General features: G+C 38.7%; 1 protein-coding gene across 2 annotated transcripts; it reads right to left on the reverse strand.

Annotated features, from left to right (window-relative positions):
* Nucleotides 1-3,580: 3,580 nt before the first annotated feature.
* Nucleotides 3,581-13,810, reverse strand: LOC126242091 (protoporphyrinogen oxidase). 2 transcript variants are annotated; one of them, XM_049948062.1, is made up of 2 exons: nucleotides 11,190-11,459; nucleotides 3,581-5,553 (listed from the first exon to the last, which is right to left on the reverse strand). In XM_049948062.1, the coding sequence occupies exon 2, from the start codon at nucleotides 5,538-5,540 to the stop codon at nucleotides 4,140-4,142; it is 1,401 nt and encodes a 466-aa protein (XP_049804019.1). In that variant the 5' UTR covers nucleotides 5,541-5,553; nucleotides 11,190-11,459; the 3' UTR covers nucleotides 3,581-4,139. The 2 variants fall into 2 exon arrangements, with proteins under 2 accessions (XP_049804019.1, XP_049804017.1); XM_049948060.1 differs by lacking the exon at nucleotides 11,190-11,459 and adding an exon at nucleotides 13,270-13,810 and having other exon boundaries at nucleotides 3,582-5,553.
* Nucleotides 13,811-17,785: the final 3,975 nt, after the last annotated feature.

Consider the following 17,785-nt stretch of genomic DNA (forward strand, 5'->3'; position numbering starts at 1 on the left):
CTTTGACTGTTCAGAGATGTCACTAAACCCACCCAAAGATGTAAACAAACATGCATGAGTAGTGCCTATTAGACGGAGGAGGTCCGAAAGCCGATCAGTTCCAGTCATTCTACCATGGAGGAGCACAGCTTGTGCTGTCTGTAGTTCAACCATGAGAAGTCGGTCAATAGCGCGGTTGAATTGCATCTGCATTGCTACTTTGTGCCAGAAAGGGCTCTCAACAAGGGAAGTGTCATGCTTCTTGGAGTGAACCGAAGTTCTGTTGTTCGGACATGGAGGAGATGCAGAGAGAGAGGAACTGTCTATGACATGCATCACTCAGGCCGCCCAAGGGCTACTACTGCAGTGGATGACCGCTACCTATGGATTATGGCTCAGGAACCCTGACAGCAACGCCATGTTGAATAACGCTTTTTGTACAGCCACAGGACATCATGTTACGACTCAAACTGTGTGCAATAGGCCGCATGATGTGCAACTTCACTCGCGACGTCCACGGTGAGGTCCGCCTTTGCAACCACACCATCATGCAGAGCAGTACAGATGGGCCCAACAACATGCAGAATGGACCGCTCAGGATTGGCATCACGTTCTCTTCACTGATGAGTGTTGCATATGCATTCAACAAGACAATTGGTGGAGACTTGTTTGGAGGCAACCCTGTCAGGCCGAATGCCTTAGACACACTGTCCAGCGAGTGCAGCAAGGTGGAGGTTCCCTTTTGTTTTGGGGTGGCATTATGTAGGGCCGACATGTGCTGCTGATGGTCATGGAAGGCGCTGTAATGGCTGTACAAGACGTGGATGCCATCCTCCAACCGATAGTGCAACCACATCGGCACCACATTGGTGAGGCATTCATGTTCATGGATGACTATTCGCACTTCCATCATGCACAACTTGTGAATGACTTCCTTCAGGATAATGACAACGCTCGACTAGAGTGGCCAGCATGTCCTCCAGACATGAACCCTATCGAACATGCCTGGTATAGATTGAAAAGGGCTGTTTATGGACGATGTGACCCACCAACCCCTCTGAGAGATCTACGCTGAATTGCCATTGAGGAGTGGGACAATCTGGACCAACAGTGCCTTGATGAACTTGTGGATAGTATGCCAGGACAAATACAGGCAAGCATCAATGCAAGAGGATGTGCTACTGGGTATTAGAGGTACTGGTGTGTACAGCAGTCTGGACCGCCACCTCTGAAGATTTCGCCTTATGTTGGTACAACATGAAATGTGTGGTTTTCATGAGCAATAAAAAGGGCGAAAATGATGTTTATGTTGATCTCTACTCCAATTTTCTGTACAGGTTCTGGAACTCTCAGAATTGAGGTGATGCAAAACTTTTTTTGATGTGGGTATAATCTACCTGAAACCTTCTGGTGTTTCCAGGCCTCTTCCACATATACAACGTTCTTTCACGACACTTAAACCAAGTGTTAGCCATGTTTAAGTTATGCTCTATGCACAATTCTACCAGGCGGCTTCCTCTCTCATTCCTTACCCCCCAGTCCCTACCCACCTATTACTTTTTCTACAAATGAATTCCAGTCCCCCATGACTATTAAACTTTCATCTCCTTTAACTACTAGAATAATTTTTTTTATCGCATCGTAAATTTCTTCAATCCCTTCATCATCTGTGGAGCTATTTGGCATGTATATTTGTACTGCTGCGGTAGACGTGGGCTTTCTGTCTATCTTGGCTACAACAGTGCGTTCACTATGCTGTTCGTAGTAGCTTATCTGCATTCCTATTTTTCTATTCATTATTAAACTGTCTCCTGTGTTACCCATATTTGATTTTGTGTTTATAACCCTTTATTTACCTGACCAGAGACCTTGTTCCCCCTGGCACTGTACTTCATTAATTCCTACAATATCTAACTTCAACTTATCCATTTCCCTTTTTAAAATTTCTAACCTACCTGCCCGATTAAGGGATCTGACATTCAGCACTCCGATCTGTAGAACGCCAGTTTTGTTTCTCCCGATTATGATATCTTCCTGAGTAGTCCTGCCTGGAGATCTGAAGGGTGGACTATTTTACCACCGGAATATTTTACCCAAGAGGGCACCATCGTCATTTAACCGTACAATAAAGCTGCATGCCCTTGGGAAAAATTACAGCTGTAGTTTCCCCCTTGCTTTCAGCCATTCGCAGCACCAGCACATCATGCTGTATTGGTTGGTGTTGCATGGCCAGTTCAGTCAATCATCGAGACTGTTGCCCCTGCAACTATTGAAAAGGCTGCTGGCCATCTTCAGGCCACACATTTTCAAAAGATACCCCTCCGTTGTGGTTGCACCTCCAGTACAGCTGTCTGTATAGCTGAGCATGCAAGCCTCCCCGCCAATGGCGAGGTCCATGCTCATGGTTGTTTACCTTTATCTGTTTTCTGTAAAACACCTTAGATAATAATTATTTTGCAAACTTGATAAAAACAGTTTCGTTTGTAGTTGTTTTGACAGTGATGATGATGGATTAACTCTAGGTTATATATTCAGTTAGTAACAGTTAAGTACATACTGCAATGTAATTTATGTACATAATAACTTTTTATCATTCAGTACTTCATGTACTGGCTGTGATGTGACCTGCTTAAATATGTAATAAATATGGTGTATTTGATTTTTTTTTTCCCGCTTGCTAACAAAGAGTAATAGCAACTCTCAGGTCCGTGATACAGTTTTTGTGAAATCTGTCTTTGATACACTTGGTGCTGTCATATGCAAAACTGGACAACTGATAACTTGTTTGAAGTTGTAGAAAATGGTGTTACCATCTCTAGTGAGCTAGCATGCACATCATGCTTTCGCTACTATCTTTTCGTCCACCACAAATTACTACGCCTTTCTATTTTCTTAAATATTTTTTAGGAGTACCATTCATCACTGCATTGTCTAAATTGCCCTCTTTACTGGACGTAGTTTAGCAGATGATGTGAATAGAACTGAGAAAAGTGTGCCACCATAGTGGTGCAAATGTTTTGTGAATAGCATTTGACACATTCTTTTAGACACCCTGTGGATGAACTATACTGTCACAACTACCTCACGAAAGTTTACCATCTGTTAGCTCTTCAGAACCAGAAGTGTTCCTAAAAGGTGGGAAAAGAACTCCTGTTCTAACACAAAGCTTCTGGTGACATAAAACAATGCTCACAGGTGGTTTCACAGGCCAAGTGTGATTGTAATGCAGATGCAAAATTGTTCAGATTTGAGACTTTTCACCCTGTCAGCAGGTATATTACTATGGCTGAACAAAAGCCACAAAGACCTGCCTTTGGTTGCTTTCACTGTATCCTTTTGAAAACCTCGTAGAAACAGATGACTTGGTCATGAATTGTAGAAACTTTGAACAACAAATAGTACAAGTTACTGCTATTGCATTCATTTGTCTAAAGGACAACAATGAGCCAAAACCCACTCATTCTCATAACTTTCAGAATAATCCTCAAAGATCTCTCTTTTCTACCCCTCTTTAAAAAATGTTTTAGTCCATTTTAGACAAAATAAATAACTGCGTATGAAATATTTCTTCCAGGAATTTACTGGGAAAATAAACAGATTTTATTCAACAATTATATACACACATTGCACAGTCTTTTAGGGATGGAGATACATCTAATATTCAGTTTCAAGTACGTGTATATCAAAAGTGAGCCTAAACTGCAAAAAAATATAAAACTGCTTTGGCAATGGTAACAAACACTGATTTGTAATATTACAGTTCCATTTAGAAACATTATAATCAAAATTCTCCATGACAAGATGAAGCAAATGTACAGACATTACATTTGAGCATATGTCATGATATGTTACATTTCAATCAGTATTAAGAGTACAAAAATAATTAACAATAGATTTCAGTAAGACAACACATTTTGAAACTAATCAGCCCAGCAGTGAAATCAGAGTTGACAAACAAACACTCCAAAGTGGCATATGTTTGATGTCACATACTCCTCATCCCCTTGTTTGGATTGTGGGAGGTATTCTGCAAAGTGTTCTCTACTCAGAATTTTTTTACACTTCAAACATTCTCCTGAAACATGATATCATGAATGAAATATTCTTCACAAGTAATCTTATAAAGGTAACAAATAAACTTGTGGCTGTTGAAATGTAATTCAGTGCATATTAACAGCAGCTTGTTTTGATGAGTATATCACATCATTCACACCAACACCATCATAAGATGCTCCAACAACTGATATTGGTAAGTTATTCTGTTTTATGTACTTCCTAATTCTATCTACTCTATCATGGTGACCTAATACATATTGGGGTATACAGTTCCGAAGGATAGAAACAGAGTGTGATTCTGGTTTCCCTACAATACCAAGGATATCTGTAGTATATTTTACTGCAGTGGATAAGAAAGTATCTGGACTAGGATTTTCTCCAAATAGTTCTTCAAACCATGCCCCTCCCATCATTACAGTGAGAACAGTTTTATCATTCTTACCAAAACAACAACTGTCAAAAACAATGCCCAATATTGGGAGCTTCTGTGATGGTGGTACCAGAAATCCAAAGGCATCTTGCTTCAAACATTTCCCATCATACTGCAAATTCACAAGTCCAACAGAAACATATGGTATAGCTGCCAAGTCACTGCTTAGTTGAGGGTGCTGTCTGTGAACAAGTTCAGCAAGTTTGTATGCTGGTAAGGCACAAAATACATGATTAAATTTGTGTTCAACTGACCCAGCCTTCACAAACACTTCCTTGTCATTCAGTATTTGCATTTCTGTACAAGGAGCATTAAGAACTATTTCACAACCTTTTTGCCTAACATTAGACTCTAATGCCTTGGGCAGTTCCTCCATGCCCCCTTCTAAAGACCAAACATTCCATCTCTCTTTCCTGGCTCTTTCACATAGTTCATCCTGACTTGGAGGCATTTTATTCTTCCTATTCTGTAACATATTCATCATCATGCCTTTAAAAATTGAACCATGTTTCTGTTCTGCCTCAAACAATGATTTCATCAGAAACTTTGCGCTTATCTTCTTTGCATCTCCAGCACACACACCACAAATTAGTGGACTAATAGCATATTCAGCTAGTTCTTTACCCAATCTCCTTTCCACAAAATCATATATGCTTTCATCACTGCCTTCCTTCTTGGCAGTGGAGATATCCTTCAGTAAAGCACTAATGATTGGTTTTGTGAAAGGTGGTTTTGGAAGCAATACTGAAGTAAGGTTGGATGGCAACAGGTGTAGCTTCTTGTCAACATACACCATTCGATTCCGTGCAGCAGGATGTGTACTAGGTATTGGCAACACTTTATTTGACAATCCCAGTTCCTTTACCAAGAGAAGTGTGTTCTCTCCCATAGGACCTCGGACTCTGATTGTCCTTGGCCCATGTTCATATATATTTCCAGTTGGAGAATTTGTTGTTTGTATCCAGCCTCCAATGCGATGTGATGCTTCCAGAACTGTAACTGGCTGAACTTTTGTTTTCAAGAGATAATGAGCAGCTGCAAGTCCGCTGATTCCGCCACCAAGAACACCAATCATTGTGCTCCTAAAGCTGTTGGAAAATGGAAAAGAAGTTTGTTCAATAAATTAGTAATATGTATTTACATGTGCGGTTTAAAAACAGACAAGGGGTAGTGAGTACCTCCTTTAATGTGATACATGGAGTACATAATTAAATGTATCAGAAGTAGGAACACAACCTGTAGTAACACGGAGGTGACTAAAGTCATGGGATAGCGGGATGCCTACACAGATGGAAGTCGTATCACATACACTTGGTAGAAAAGGGCAGTGCATTGGTGGAGCTGTCATTTGTACTCAGGTGATTCATGTGAAAAGGTTTTTGATTATGGCTGCACGATGAGAATTGACAGACCTCGAACACTGGGTGGTAGTTGGAGCTAGACACGGGGGACATTCCATTTCAGAAATAAGGAATTCAATATTCTGAGATCCACAGTATCATGATCATGCCAAGAATACCACATTTTAGGCATTACTTCTCACCACAAACATAAGAGTGGCCTTCAGCTTTCACTTAATGATGGAGATCACATTTCTATAGAGTTATCAGTGTTAACAGACATGAAGTAACTGCAGAAATCAAAGTGGGATATGCGATGAATGTATCCGTTAAGAGAATGTGGCAAAAATGGGCTATGGCAGCAGATGACCATGCGGGTGCCTTTGCTAACAGCAGCACCTCTCTCGAGCTCGTGACCATGTTGGTTGGACCTTAGATGAATGGAAAACGCATGGCCTGGTCAGATGAGGTAAGAGCCAATGGTAGGATTTGAGTGTGGTGCCGATCTCACAAAACCATAGCTCCAAGTTGTCAACAAGGTACTGTGCAAACTGGTGGTGGCTCCATAATGGTGTGGACTGCGTTTGGCTACCTGGAGACCACAACAGTAGAATTTTTATGGATGACAATGCACCATGTCACTGGGTCACAATTGTTTCCTATTGGTGTGAAGAACATTCTGGACAATTTGAGCGAATGATCTGGCCACCCAGATCGCCAAACATGAATCCCATGAAACATTTACGAGACATAATTGAAAGGCCAGTTTGTGCACAAAATCCTGCACAAACAAACTTTCGCAATTATGAATGGCAGTAGAGGCAGCATAGCTCAGTATTTCTGCAGAAGACTTCCAATGACTTCCTGACTCCACGGCCCGATGAATTGCTGCACTACACCAGGAGACCTGACTTTTATCATCTCAGTGTGCATCTTCAGTCTACCGTAACTAAACACATTACATTCATTGCCAAGAGGGAAAATGTTGGAAAAGATATGGGTGGAAAATAAGGGATGGGAAAATGTTGGAAAAGATATGGATGGAAAATAAGGGATGGGAAAATGTTGGAAAAGATATGGGTGGAAAATAATGGATCTGACATGACGTGTAAATTTGGGGACTGCATGTCAGTTAAGATGATTGTGTAATTAACATCAGTGAGTTGAGCAGTGGGGGCATACTGTTCTACAACAACAAGTTAGTGGCACTGCACATGTGAACTCCACAGTTTTATAGTTAGAGCAACCACAGCCACGGTAAATCACATTGAGAATTAAAATCACTTCAGCTCTAAAATCCTTTTATTCTTAGGACTGCCAGTTTCACAGCACTTACAGCTGCATCTTCAGATGCAGGTTGGAGTTGAGTCATGACATACATTACATATTATGAGAAGAACCAGCATTTATCGTCAGTCCCTTGGAATAGATTATTCGCAAAAAAGGCTTATGTCCTACAAGTAATAAATTGACTTTCACGATCAGTTTGACGGAAGCATTCTTCTCGATATTTTATTATTTTTAGGACGTAGGCCCTTTTTGCGAATAATCTACTCTATTGGGCTGACTTTGAATGCTGGGTCTTCTAGTAATAATGTGTTATGTATATCATGATTTAACTCCCATTTTGCACCTTTAAGTGCTGTGAAACAAGTAATGCCTAAGAATAACGGGATTCTGTAGCTGATACAGTCTTACTTCTCAACATTTTTTTTACAGGAACTTACAACAAAGAAAAGGCAGCAAGTTTAGCAAACTACGAGGTGCATTCAAGTTATGACCCCTTTGACTTTTTTTCCTCAGGACAGGAAACAGAGAGAAGCATGAGGTTTGTTTTAAAATACAGGTGCACTCATTGTGATTGTGTGACAGAGATAGCAGCACCATGTGGCACACACAACTGTAGCGGTAGTGGTGAGAGTGAGGACTGTTTTTGATACATAAAATGATGACATTTTCGTTACAAGAGCAGTGCGTAATCATTCATTTTCTCCATTTGTGTGGTGTGAAACTGACTAAAATTCATCGCCAATTGAATGATGCATGGTGATAGTGTCCTGGATGTGTTGAAAGTTCAAAGAAGGCAGAACATTGTGTGACAACAAAGCAAGACAATCTCGACCTTGCACCTGCTGATCTGATGAAACGATTAAGTGAATAGAGAAAGTTGTTTTGGAGGGTCGCCAAGTGAGAATGGAACACATCGCCTCCAAAGTTGTTTTTTTTAGGTTCTGTGCACATAACTCTGCGTGAAAACCTCAAGGTGGTTGCCACAAATACTGACAGACAACCACATGGCAGTAATGCTAATGTGTGATGGTGGCATGAATGAGACTTTCTTTTCATTGATTGTGACAATGAATGCAACATTGCCATTTTCACCGACTAAACAAACACTCACTGGTCGCACATTCACTAGTGTACCGATACTGCATCACCGATTTTCCGTAGTCAGACCACACTCCTACACAAATGTTCATGACAGCCATGGAATCGTGGCATCAACATTGTGAAAAATGTATTTGGCTGCAGGTAGATTACGTCAAGAAGTGACAAAAGTTTCATAGTTTCTATAAATTAATTAATGAGAAAAAAATATCAGAGGTGTTACAACTTAAATGCACCTCATGCATGCAGTAACCTATTCTTCAGCTGTCAAACACACAGTTATTTTAACCATTTACTGTCAGTGACAAATCTTCAAAAAGGAAGACTGTTTCATCAGTGATTATGCGGACCCTCTTACTGCATTACACCAAATTAATATTGTGAGTAATATGAAGACATCAATTAACAGCATGGTGTCAACAAATTTTATTGTAGTGAATAAAATGTACTTATCTGACATCTAAGAGAGTCTACGAATAAGATTCACAAAATTTATTCAAAACTTCAATTGCCACAACTTAAGAATATTTACAAAAACACTTATGCACAGTATTGTGGAGTAGTATAGTTTGCAATACTGCCATTCAGCTTTGACCACTCGATACTCTGATCTGTAGCTTGGCCTGAACTTTATAGATTTATGTTCCTGCGGAAATACTTATTTACCCATTGTGATCTGTAATCTCAATTTAAAAAAAAGAAGAAGAAGAAGAATTAGTATCAACTTCATGACTTGCACAGTTTGTGATCAGAAACATCTTTCCAATACTCTTTCTATCACAGGTTACTACTGCATACAGCCACTTGTGTTTAGAAGGTACACATGCATTCTCAGTGCAGTTCTGTTGAGCACTCTGTCTCTCCAATCGTGGATGGAGACATGCGAAATGTGGTCTGTTTACATTTTTCTGTCTTTCAGCATGTCTCAAAGAACCATTTCAACCTTAAAACATGTACATACTGTCACTTTACAGCAAGAAGTGTTGTCAGCACATGAAGATGCCCATTGAATTGGTGTACAGTACAACAACTAAATTTGATCAAACAGCCACTATTGTGAGGAACAAAACAATGAAGAACTGAGTTAGTGGTTGCCCACATTCAACAACACCAGTTGATGACCACTACCTACAAATTACAGCTAATAGGTACTGCTGAGAGAATGCAACAGAACTGTGTGCTTCCTTTTGAAAGCGGATGGGAGAGCTGCCATTTCAGACAGTATGCAACTAAGTGTCCTTTATGAGTAACAGTACCCCCCCCCCCTTTCACCATGAGGTATGGAGAACTAGGGCAAAGGAACACCTGAAATTGTACCTGGATTTTCTTTATCAACGAGTGCCTGATTTGCAGGAATGAAACAAGCATTAGTGTCAGCGGAATTGAGAAACAGCTGAAATTGTTAAAACTGAACAAAGCTCTAGGGCCCGATGGAATCCCTGTTGACAGATTATACAAGTATAGTGAATTTGTGGCTGAGTAGCCCCTCTCCCAACTACATACATCCTCAAACATAAAAACTATGCCCAGTTCTTGGAAAAAAGCATAGGTCCCACACATCTACAAGACGTGTTGTAGAAGTGATCTATAGATCTACCGTCCAGTATCCTTGACATCAGTTTGTTGTACATTCTTGTAACACATGCTGAGCTCAAACATAATGAGGTACCTCGGACAGAATAACCTCCTCAATGTCAACGAGCGTGGTGTCCGAAAACACTGATCACGTAAAACCCAACTCGTACTTTTCTCGCATGACACACTGAAAACTTTGGATCACGGCAGTCAAGTAGATGTAGTATTTCTTGACTTCTTAAAAGCATCTGACTCAGTACCACACCTATGCTTATTTTCAAAAGTACAATCAGATGTGGTATCAAGTGAAATTTGTGAGTGGATTAAGGACTTTTTGGTAGGGTGGACGCAGCATGTTATCTACGATGGAGAGTCCTCATATGGTATAGAAGTAACATCAGGTGTGCCCCAGAAAAGTGTGTTGGTGCTCTTGCTATTCTTGTATATTAATGACGTTGTAGACAATATTAATAATAACCTCAGAATTTTTGTAGATGATGCAGTTATTTGTAATGAAGCACTGTCTGAAAGAAGCCGCATAAATATACAGTCAGATCTTGATAAGGTTTTCAATGTGATGCAAAGACTGGCAACTTGCTTTAAAAGTTTAGAATTGTAAATCTGTGCACTTCACAAAACGAAAAATGTTGTATCCTATGACTATAATACCAGTGAGTCACTGTTGGGGAATCAGCATACTCTTACAAATATATTTGTAGAGATATGAAATGTAATGATCACACAAGCTCTGTCATGGGTAAAGCAGGTTCACTTGTGTGAGTGGTTCTATAATATTCCTCAAATGTGTAGGAACCCTACCAAATAGGAATAATAGAGTATATTAATCGTATACAGTGGAGGACAGCGCGAATGGCCACAGGTTTGTTTGATCCATAGGAGTGTGTAACAGAAATACTGAAGGAACGAAAGTGGAAGACACTTGAATATAGACGTAAAATATCCTGAGAAAGTCTATTAAAAATGTTTCAAGAACCAACTTTAAATGATGACTCTAGGAATATACTACAACCTGCTACATATCATTCACAGAGGGATTGTGAGGATAAGATTAGAATAATTACTGCACACACACACAGAGGCACTCAAACCACCATTCTTTTCACATTTCATTTGTGAATGAAATGGGAAAAAACCCTAAAAATTGGTACAATGGGACGTACCCTCGGACAATCATTTCACGGTGGTTTACAGAGTACAGTTTTGTCTGATGTCAGATGATCACAGAGAAGTGGTGGTGGTCTGATGCAGGCTTCAGACATACAATCTCATGCACTCAGCAGGGAGGTCCATCACTCATGTTTTGGGGCCATACCATGTACAAATGATGGCCGCCTCTCATCACTGTCAACAGTAATTTTAGGTCTGTACAATAACGGGGTGCTCAAGCAAACTTTTCTCACCTCAAGAACACTTCCTTCCCTGAAGCCGGAACCAGCCAAATCGAATGGCCTGCGGTTTCTGATGGAGCATGCTTGAGACCACTTCAAACTTCCAGTGTCATTCCAAAAAACATAACTCACATAGTGTTTGACTTCAGAAGAAATGCCATCTAAGAGTAGAGGATACTGGAGCATTACTATCTCACCACTGTCTGGACAGCATGCCAAAGAGGATCTAAACATTTCACTATGCATGGGGTGAAACACAATACTGAACATCACTCAGCAGCAGATTTCAATTTCACAGACATATATAGTCGAACAGATTACGTACTCTTTGATCACTACCTTATTGTTACTTCACGAAAAAGGTTTTTGGTTAGTTTCATAATGATAGTTGGCAAGTGATGGGAATGGAAAACTGCATCAAACAGCCGTCTTACATTGATGACTAAAATACAATGGCTCATTCGCATTCTCTGCCCCCTCTGAATCTAAACCCACACACATTCACAGTTACGAATGTGGAGCACAACTTTAATTGTTTACATTAAAGATGTAATAACAAGAAAGTCTCCACTCAAAGTGTCCCGATTCTTGGATAGGTAAAATATGAGTGATTGCATGATGACATACTGGTTACAAAGGAAAGTTGACATTAATGGAAACAGAACAGGGACCTTTGCTATATAAAGAAAGTGTAAATGTTTCTAAAATCCATTCATTTGCCTAAGGAATTTTACTCTGTAATATGGACTCAGTTAAAGGCAAAGTATGGCATCCCTCAAACTTTTTTTTTGCCCCCTAAGGGAGGGGACATCTGTTACACAACACATATTGCAGGCAGGTTAGGTGTTACGATCACTGAAAGCATCACAGTCTGAGGTGATGGTACCACACATGATCAGGATAAGGTTTCTTTGTTTCAAAGAATTTCAGTACCCTGGTGTTAAGTTACAAGGATGAATTGAGGCCAAAGATTATTTGGATATTTTAGGTCACAAACAGCACTTCATTCTTTTCACAGAATTTTAATATCTTATTGTTAGTTCAAAAGCATTAGTTTTAAATAAAGCTCATTTTGAAATTTCAGGCTATCAACAATACCCAATGGCACAGGTGGACATCTAAAAAAAGTTCAACTTTCCCTGGCTAACCCAATTACTTGGCTCACTTTAATATTACACACTGGACAATTTTACAGGAGACTCTTGTGCATATTTTATCCCTGTGTGAACACTGAATAACCAAGTGCTGCACTTCATGAAGAACTGTGAAAAACATCACCAAATATAATTCAAAACCTTGTAGGTCTCCTTTCATCATCTAACTGCAATTGTAGAATAGGCTATTGAGTCAATTATTTTTACAATATATGTGGCAGTTTTACATTTTCAGTCCTAACAAGTAATTTTTTAACTGAAGACCCACACCATTTACTCTTAACCACAGATATTACTGCAGATAAATTAAATTTGTAATTGTACTAAATGTAAACCACTACACATATTTCGCAACACTAGTTGCAAGTGGCACAGCAGTTGGAACACTAGATGCATGACAGTGAGTAAGCTTCAAAATTGTCCGGCTATTCATTTATTGGGTTTTGCGAAAGAGGTGATTTGCACGTAGTCGTAATTAATGAAACAGATCCACAACACTACGGGTTGGAAAACAACCATTAAAAATCTTTCGGCCAGTCTGTTTCGTGCGATCATGTACACAAAACAGAACACCACGGTACCATAGGAACAAACACAAGACTAAATTTTCATGGCTATTTTCGTAGAAACTAATTAAGCAACGGTGTCTCCTAGACTCATGTACAGAAATATACTAGTAATGAAAGAAAAAAAAAGCTGTACAATAATTAGAGTACCAAGTTCTGGTGGAAACGTGTAACGCCGAAAATGAATTACGCCAAAGTGTAGAGCTGTGTGAGGGGTATAAATGATTTAGACTGTAGTACTTTACAACGAAGAAATTCGCCGGAACAAATTTCTAAAAAGTGCCGAGTTGATTTCCTATGTCAGTTTTCATTAAATAACCTAGTTTAAAACCAATCATAAACTGAATCGTCTATTCGATTGTATATACTCGCCTTGAAAACTACGCGTTCATAGGTTTACACTAAGTCCAAATTAACAACATCGGTAACAACGTCTTTAAGAAGTATTGTTTAATTGTTCCTCCAAAAACTTATTTTCATGTTGTGTACAACGAAACCTTTGTGTCGTTCACTTCGTGAACCGATTACGCGACTGGGTTTCATTGATGATACGCAACAAAAAAAGTTACTTATTTTCTCTGACATAATTACACGAACGGAAAACAACACTTATTTCTTATTTATCTATTACTAAACACAATAAGTTATCATATGATTTCAGTGACCCCTTTTATCAGAATACAGCAGTGACTGTTCCGATTTTTTTTTTTTCATGCAACAAAAGACCTCTAAACATCTTTGCTCATTTTCGGGTAAAAAGAGTAGAATACGAAATAAAAAAACTGCTGATTCATGACGACACGAGTCTTTCCTATTTTTGTCATTCGTCACTGATAAGTAAACCTACAACACCCTCTTCGTTTCCAACTATGAACACCAAAACACACCGGTGTTTGCATTTTAGCTTTTCCGGTTACAAACATCTTCGCATCACTGTTAACTACAAAGAAATGATACTTCGGTTAACCGGCGCCACTACGCTACGTACAACCATACTCTGACATTACTGTGATACAACAAAATTCCCCGAGAAATAATTCCTACATAAGTCTCTGTCTGCACTCTGCGCACAATTCAACAATGATATTTACATAATTATCAGCCGAGGCTGGTGAAACAGCGTCAAACTAAAGTCATAAGACTCCAAGATCCTTCCTTTAAAATTAATTGGAATAAAATATTTAATTCAAGGAAGATGACACACGAAACATCAATTTAAAGCAAATGTACAAAGACGTTTAGTATTGGTGTTAACATGAACTACATGATTTCCAATAAGGCCGTTTCACGTTCTAGCCAACATCCAAGGATTGTTGGGGCATGGCTACACAACTGTCACCAATACCCGGTTCCTACACTACATCTACACTCTGCAAAGCACTGTGAAGTGCATGGCAGAGGGTCTGTTGCATAGTATCAGTTATTAGGGCTTTTTCTCGTTCCGTTAACGTATAGAGCGCGGGAAGAATTTGTGCTTAAATGCCTCCCTAAGGGACCGAAACGTAGGGGATTTTAATACACACTGACGGAAAAAAATCACAACAAAAGGAGTTGTACATAGAAAGCTGACAGGCGTGTTTCTTCATCTGAAAGATAATATCTATTCAAATTTTGCGCCAGTCACATTAGAGTGTATATAAACCATTCATCATAAGAATAAACCTCACGTAAACATTACACTATGTTTCCAGAATGAAACTTTCACTCTGCATCGGAGTGGGCACTGACATGAAACTTCCTGGCAGATTAAAACTATGTGCAAGACTGAGACTCGAACTCGGGACCTTTGCCTTTCGTGGGCAAGTGCTCTACCAATTTTTTTTATTTCTCATTTTGTTCTATATTGTTCGTTGAATTTCTTGGGGGCGGGCATCCGATGACACCTGTTCAGGTTCTTCGTTAATCCGTTCACTCAGTATTTTTTATTACAGGAGGTGACTAACCCTCTGACCGAACACGCTGAGCTACTGTACCAGTTCCAACTGAGCTACCCATGTAGCGCTGTTATAGAGTACTTACCCATGAAAGGCAAAGGTGCCGAATTCGAGTTTCGGTCTGGTGCACAGTATTAATCTGCCATGATGTTTCATATCAGTGCACACTCCGATGCAGATTGAAAATTTCATTCTGGAAACATCCCTCAGGCTATGGCAAAGCCATGTCTCCACAATATACTTTCTTCCGGGACTATTAGTTCTGCAAGTTTCGCAGGAGAGGTTCTGTGAAGTTTGGAAGGTAGGAGACAAGGTACTGCAGAAGTAAGGCTGTGTTACGGGTCGTGGGGTGTACTTGGGTGTAGCCTAGTTTACACTACGACATTGGGTTGCGCCACTCGTTGAGTGGAATGAGTTACACTCAAGTGGTTTCATATATATGACTGTAGAGTCCCTGAGTCGTGTCTGAAATGAAAGTTTAGGCAGCTGCATGTCGCACAAGTTGTGATGAAGTTAAAGCTTGTTGCATGGAATCGCTGCATAAGAAAAAAATAAGAAACGTGACTGGATGAAGAAAAGACGTCAGCTCGGTTGCTCTGCACCCTTGCTGAAATAATTTATATCGGAAGGTCCAAGAAGTTCTTTTAATTATTGATTGATTGATTTTTTTGCCCAAAAACAAAAAAATTACACTGATTTAAAGCTTGTATAAGCAATGTCAATATATGCACAAACAATAATGACAATAAATACACAAATGATTAATCTATGTTAGAAATTATGCACACAGAAATCTTCCATTGCATAAAAACAATTTGGAATTAATAAAGTTCTTACACATATATTAAATTTTTTCAGCCCCAGACTCTTAACTGATCCTGGTAGTTTATTAAATAGCTTTACAGATGTGTGTTTGAAGCCGTTTAGAGTTTTGGTATATGAGCAGTAGTCTTTTCTTACATCATTACAGTGTCATGTGTCATAACTATGTACATCAGAATTCAGATCAAAACAAGACAAGTTCTTTTTAATATACAAGAGACATTGAAATATGTATATACATGGCAAGGTCATAATACTAAGTTTAATAAATAATTCTCTACAGTGAGTTCTAGGTGGTACTTTACATATCAGTCTGACAGCTTTTTTCTGGGCTGTAAATAAGCATTTTGAGTAGCAGTTATTTCCCACAAGATTGTCCCACACGTCAATTGAGAGTGAATATAACTATAATAGACAGAAAGCAAAATTCTCTCAGCTACTGTTGCTTGTAATTTTCTGAGCATAAATATTCCTTTAGAAAGTTTTTGTGTTAAAATAATTCACATGTGCCTGCCAGGGTAAATTATTTTGCAAAACAATGCCACGAAACTTTACAGGACCTGTCTCTAAGGTGATTCTATTGTTATAAGAAATGTTTAATTCCTGTGTTTTATTTATGTTCATAGACAGGCTATTGGCATTGCACCAGTCAGAAAGTATATCTACCTTGAGTGAGGTAGAGTTACTTATGTTATTGTTCGTAGGCACTGTAACACTTAAACTGATATCATCTGCATACAAGTAACAGTTTGTAGTATCATCTATTACAGTGCTAGATAGGTCATTCATACATAATATGAACAAGACAGGGCCCAAGATTGACCCTTGAGGAACACCATGGTTAACGGGTAAGAAACTAGAATATTGGTTATTGAAGTAAACAGTTTGAGATCTATTAGATAAGTATGACTGAATAATTTTAACAGCAGAGACTGAGAAACCTACAGTTTTTAATTTCAGCAGCAGTGTTGTAGCACACAGTGTCAAACGCTTTTGATACATCAAAAAACTTTGTACTTACAATAAATTTTTCTTCTTTTGCTTCAAGACATTTACATATGTAGCTCATAACAGCATCACGTGTTGATAGATTTTTCCTAAACCCAAACTGGCTATTTGAAAGTAATTGATGAAAATCTAGAAAATTGATTATTTGAATACTCATTAGTTTCTCAATGACCTTGGATAAAAGTGGTACAAGAGAAACTGGCCTACAATTGCTAGGCAAATTATTGTCACCTTTTTTGTGGAGTGGGATTACTTTAGCTACATTTAATTTTTCAGGGAAACAACTTTCATCAAAGCAGTAGTTTATGATGTGACAGAGAACCTCTGCTATATTATGATTACTAAGTTTCAATATTATAGAGCTGATGTTGTAAATATCCAGTGAATCACTTTTGCTAAGAGAAAGAATGACAGAGTGTACATCTTCTGCACAAATGTGTTCAAAATAAAACACATTTTCCATAGCATTTTAGTTTTTATAGGCAACATCCAAATAGTAGCTAGGTTCATGTTTACTATCAGGTATCTTAGTAACTACACTATCTACACTGTTTACAAAATAATTATTAAAACTATCAGCACTAATTTTGGATCTAGATACAAATTCTTTGCTACGTGATGCTTGATTCTCATGAATGATTTTCCATATTTCTTTTGGTTTATTAATAGCTTGTGCAACCAATTTGCAATTATATTCGAATTTAGCTTTCTTAATACCCATTCTGTACTGATATTTGCGTTCTTTATATCTTACTTTGGCATGCAGACAAGATTAATTCTTTGCTAGGAAGTAGAAATTGTTGCATTGGTCTTTAAGTTTTCGTAGTTTCTGTGTGTACCACACATTTTTATTGATAGTCGATGCCCTGCTCATTTTAACACATTTGTTCTTTAGTGGCAGGCCAATGTTAACTGCCACATGAATAATTCAAGAAAGTTGTTGAACTGGTTTTCTGCTCCAGTGTTACCATACACACACCCAATTAATTTCTCTGAGACATTTTAGATAAAACAGATATATTACAGTCACTAATTGTACATTGTGTCTTATAAATCACAGAAGGCTTGGTGACATTAAAAATCATTGCATCCATGTTTACATGAATAATAATTCCATGATGATC

The sequence above is a fragment of the Schistocerca nitens genome, chromosome 1, assembly GCF_023898315.1.
Source record: "Schistocerca nitens isolate TAMUIC-IGC-003100 chromosome 1, iqSchNite1.1, whole genome shotgun sequence".
NCBI classification, from domain to species: domain Eukaryota; kingdom Metazoa; phylum Arthropoda; class Insecta; order Orthoptera; family Acrididae; genus Schistocerca; species Schistocerca nitens.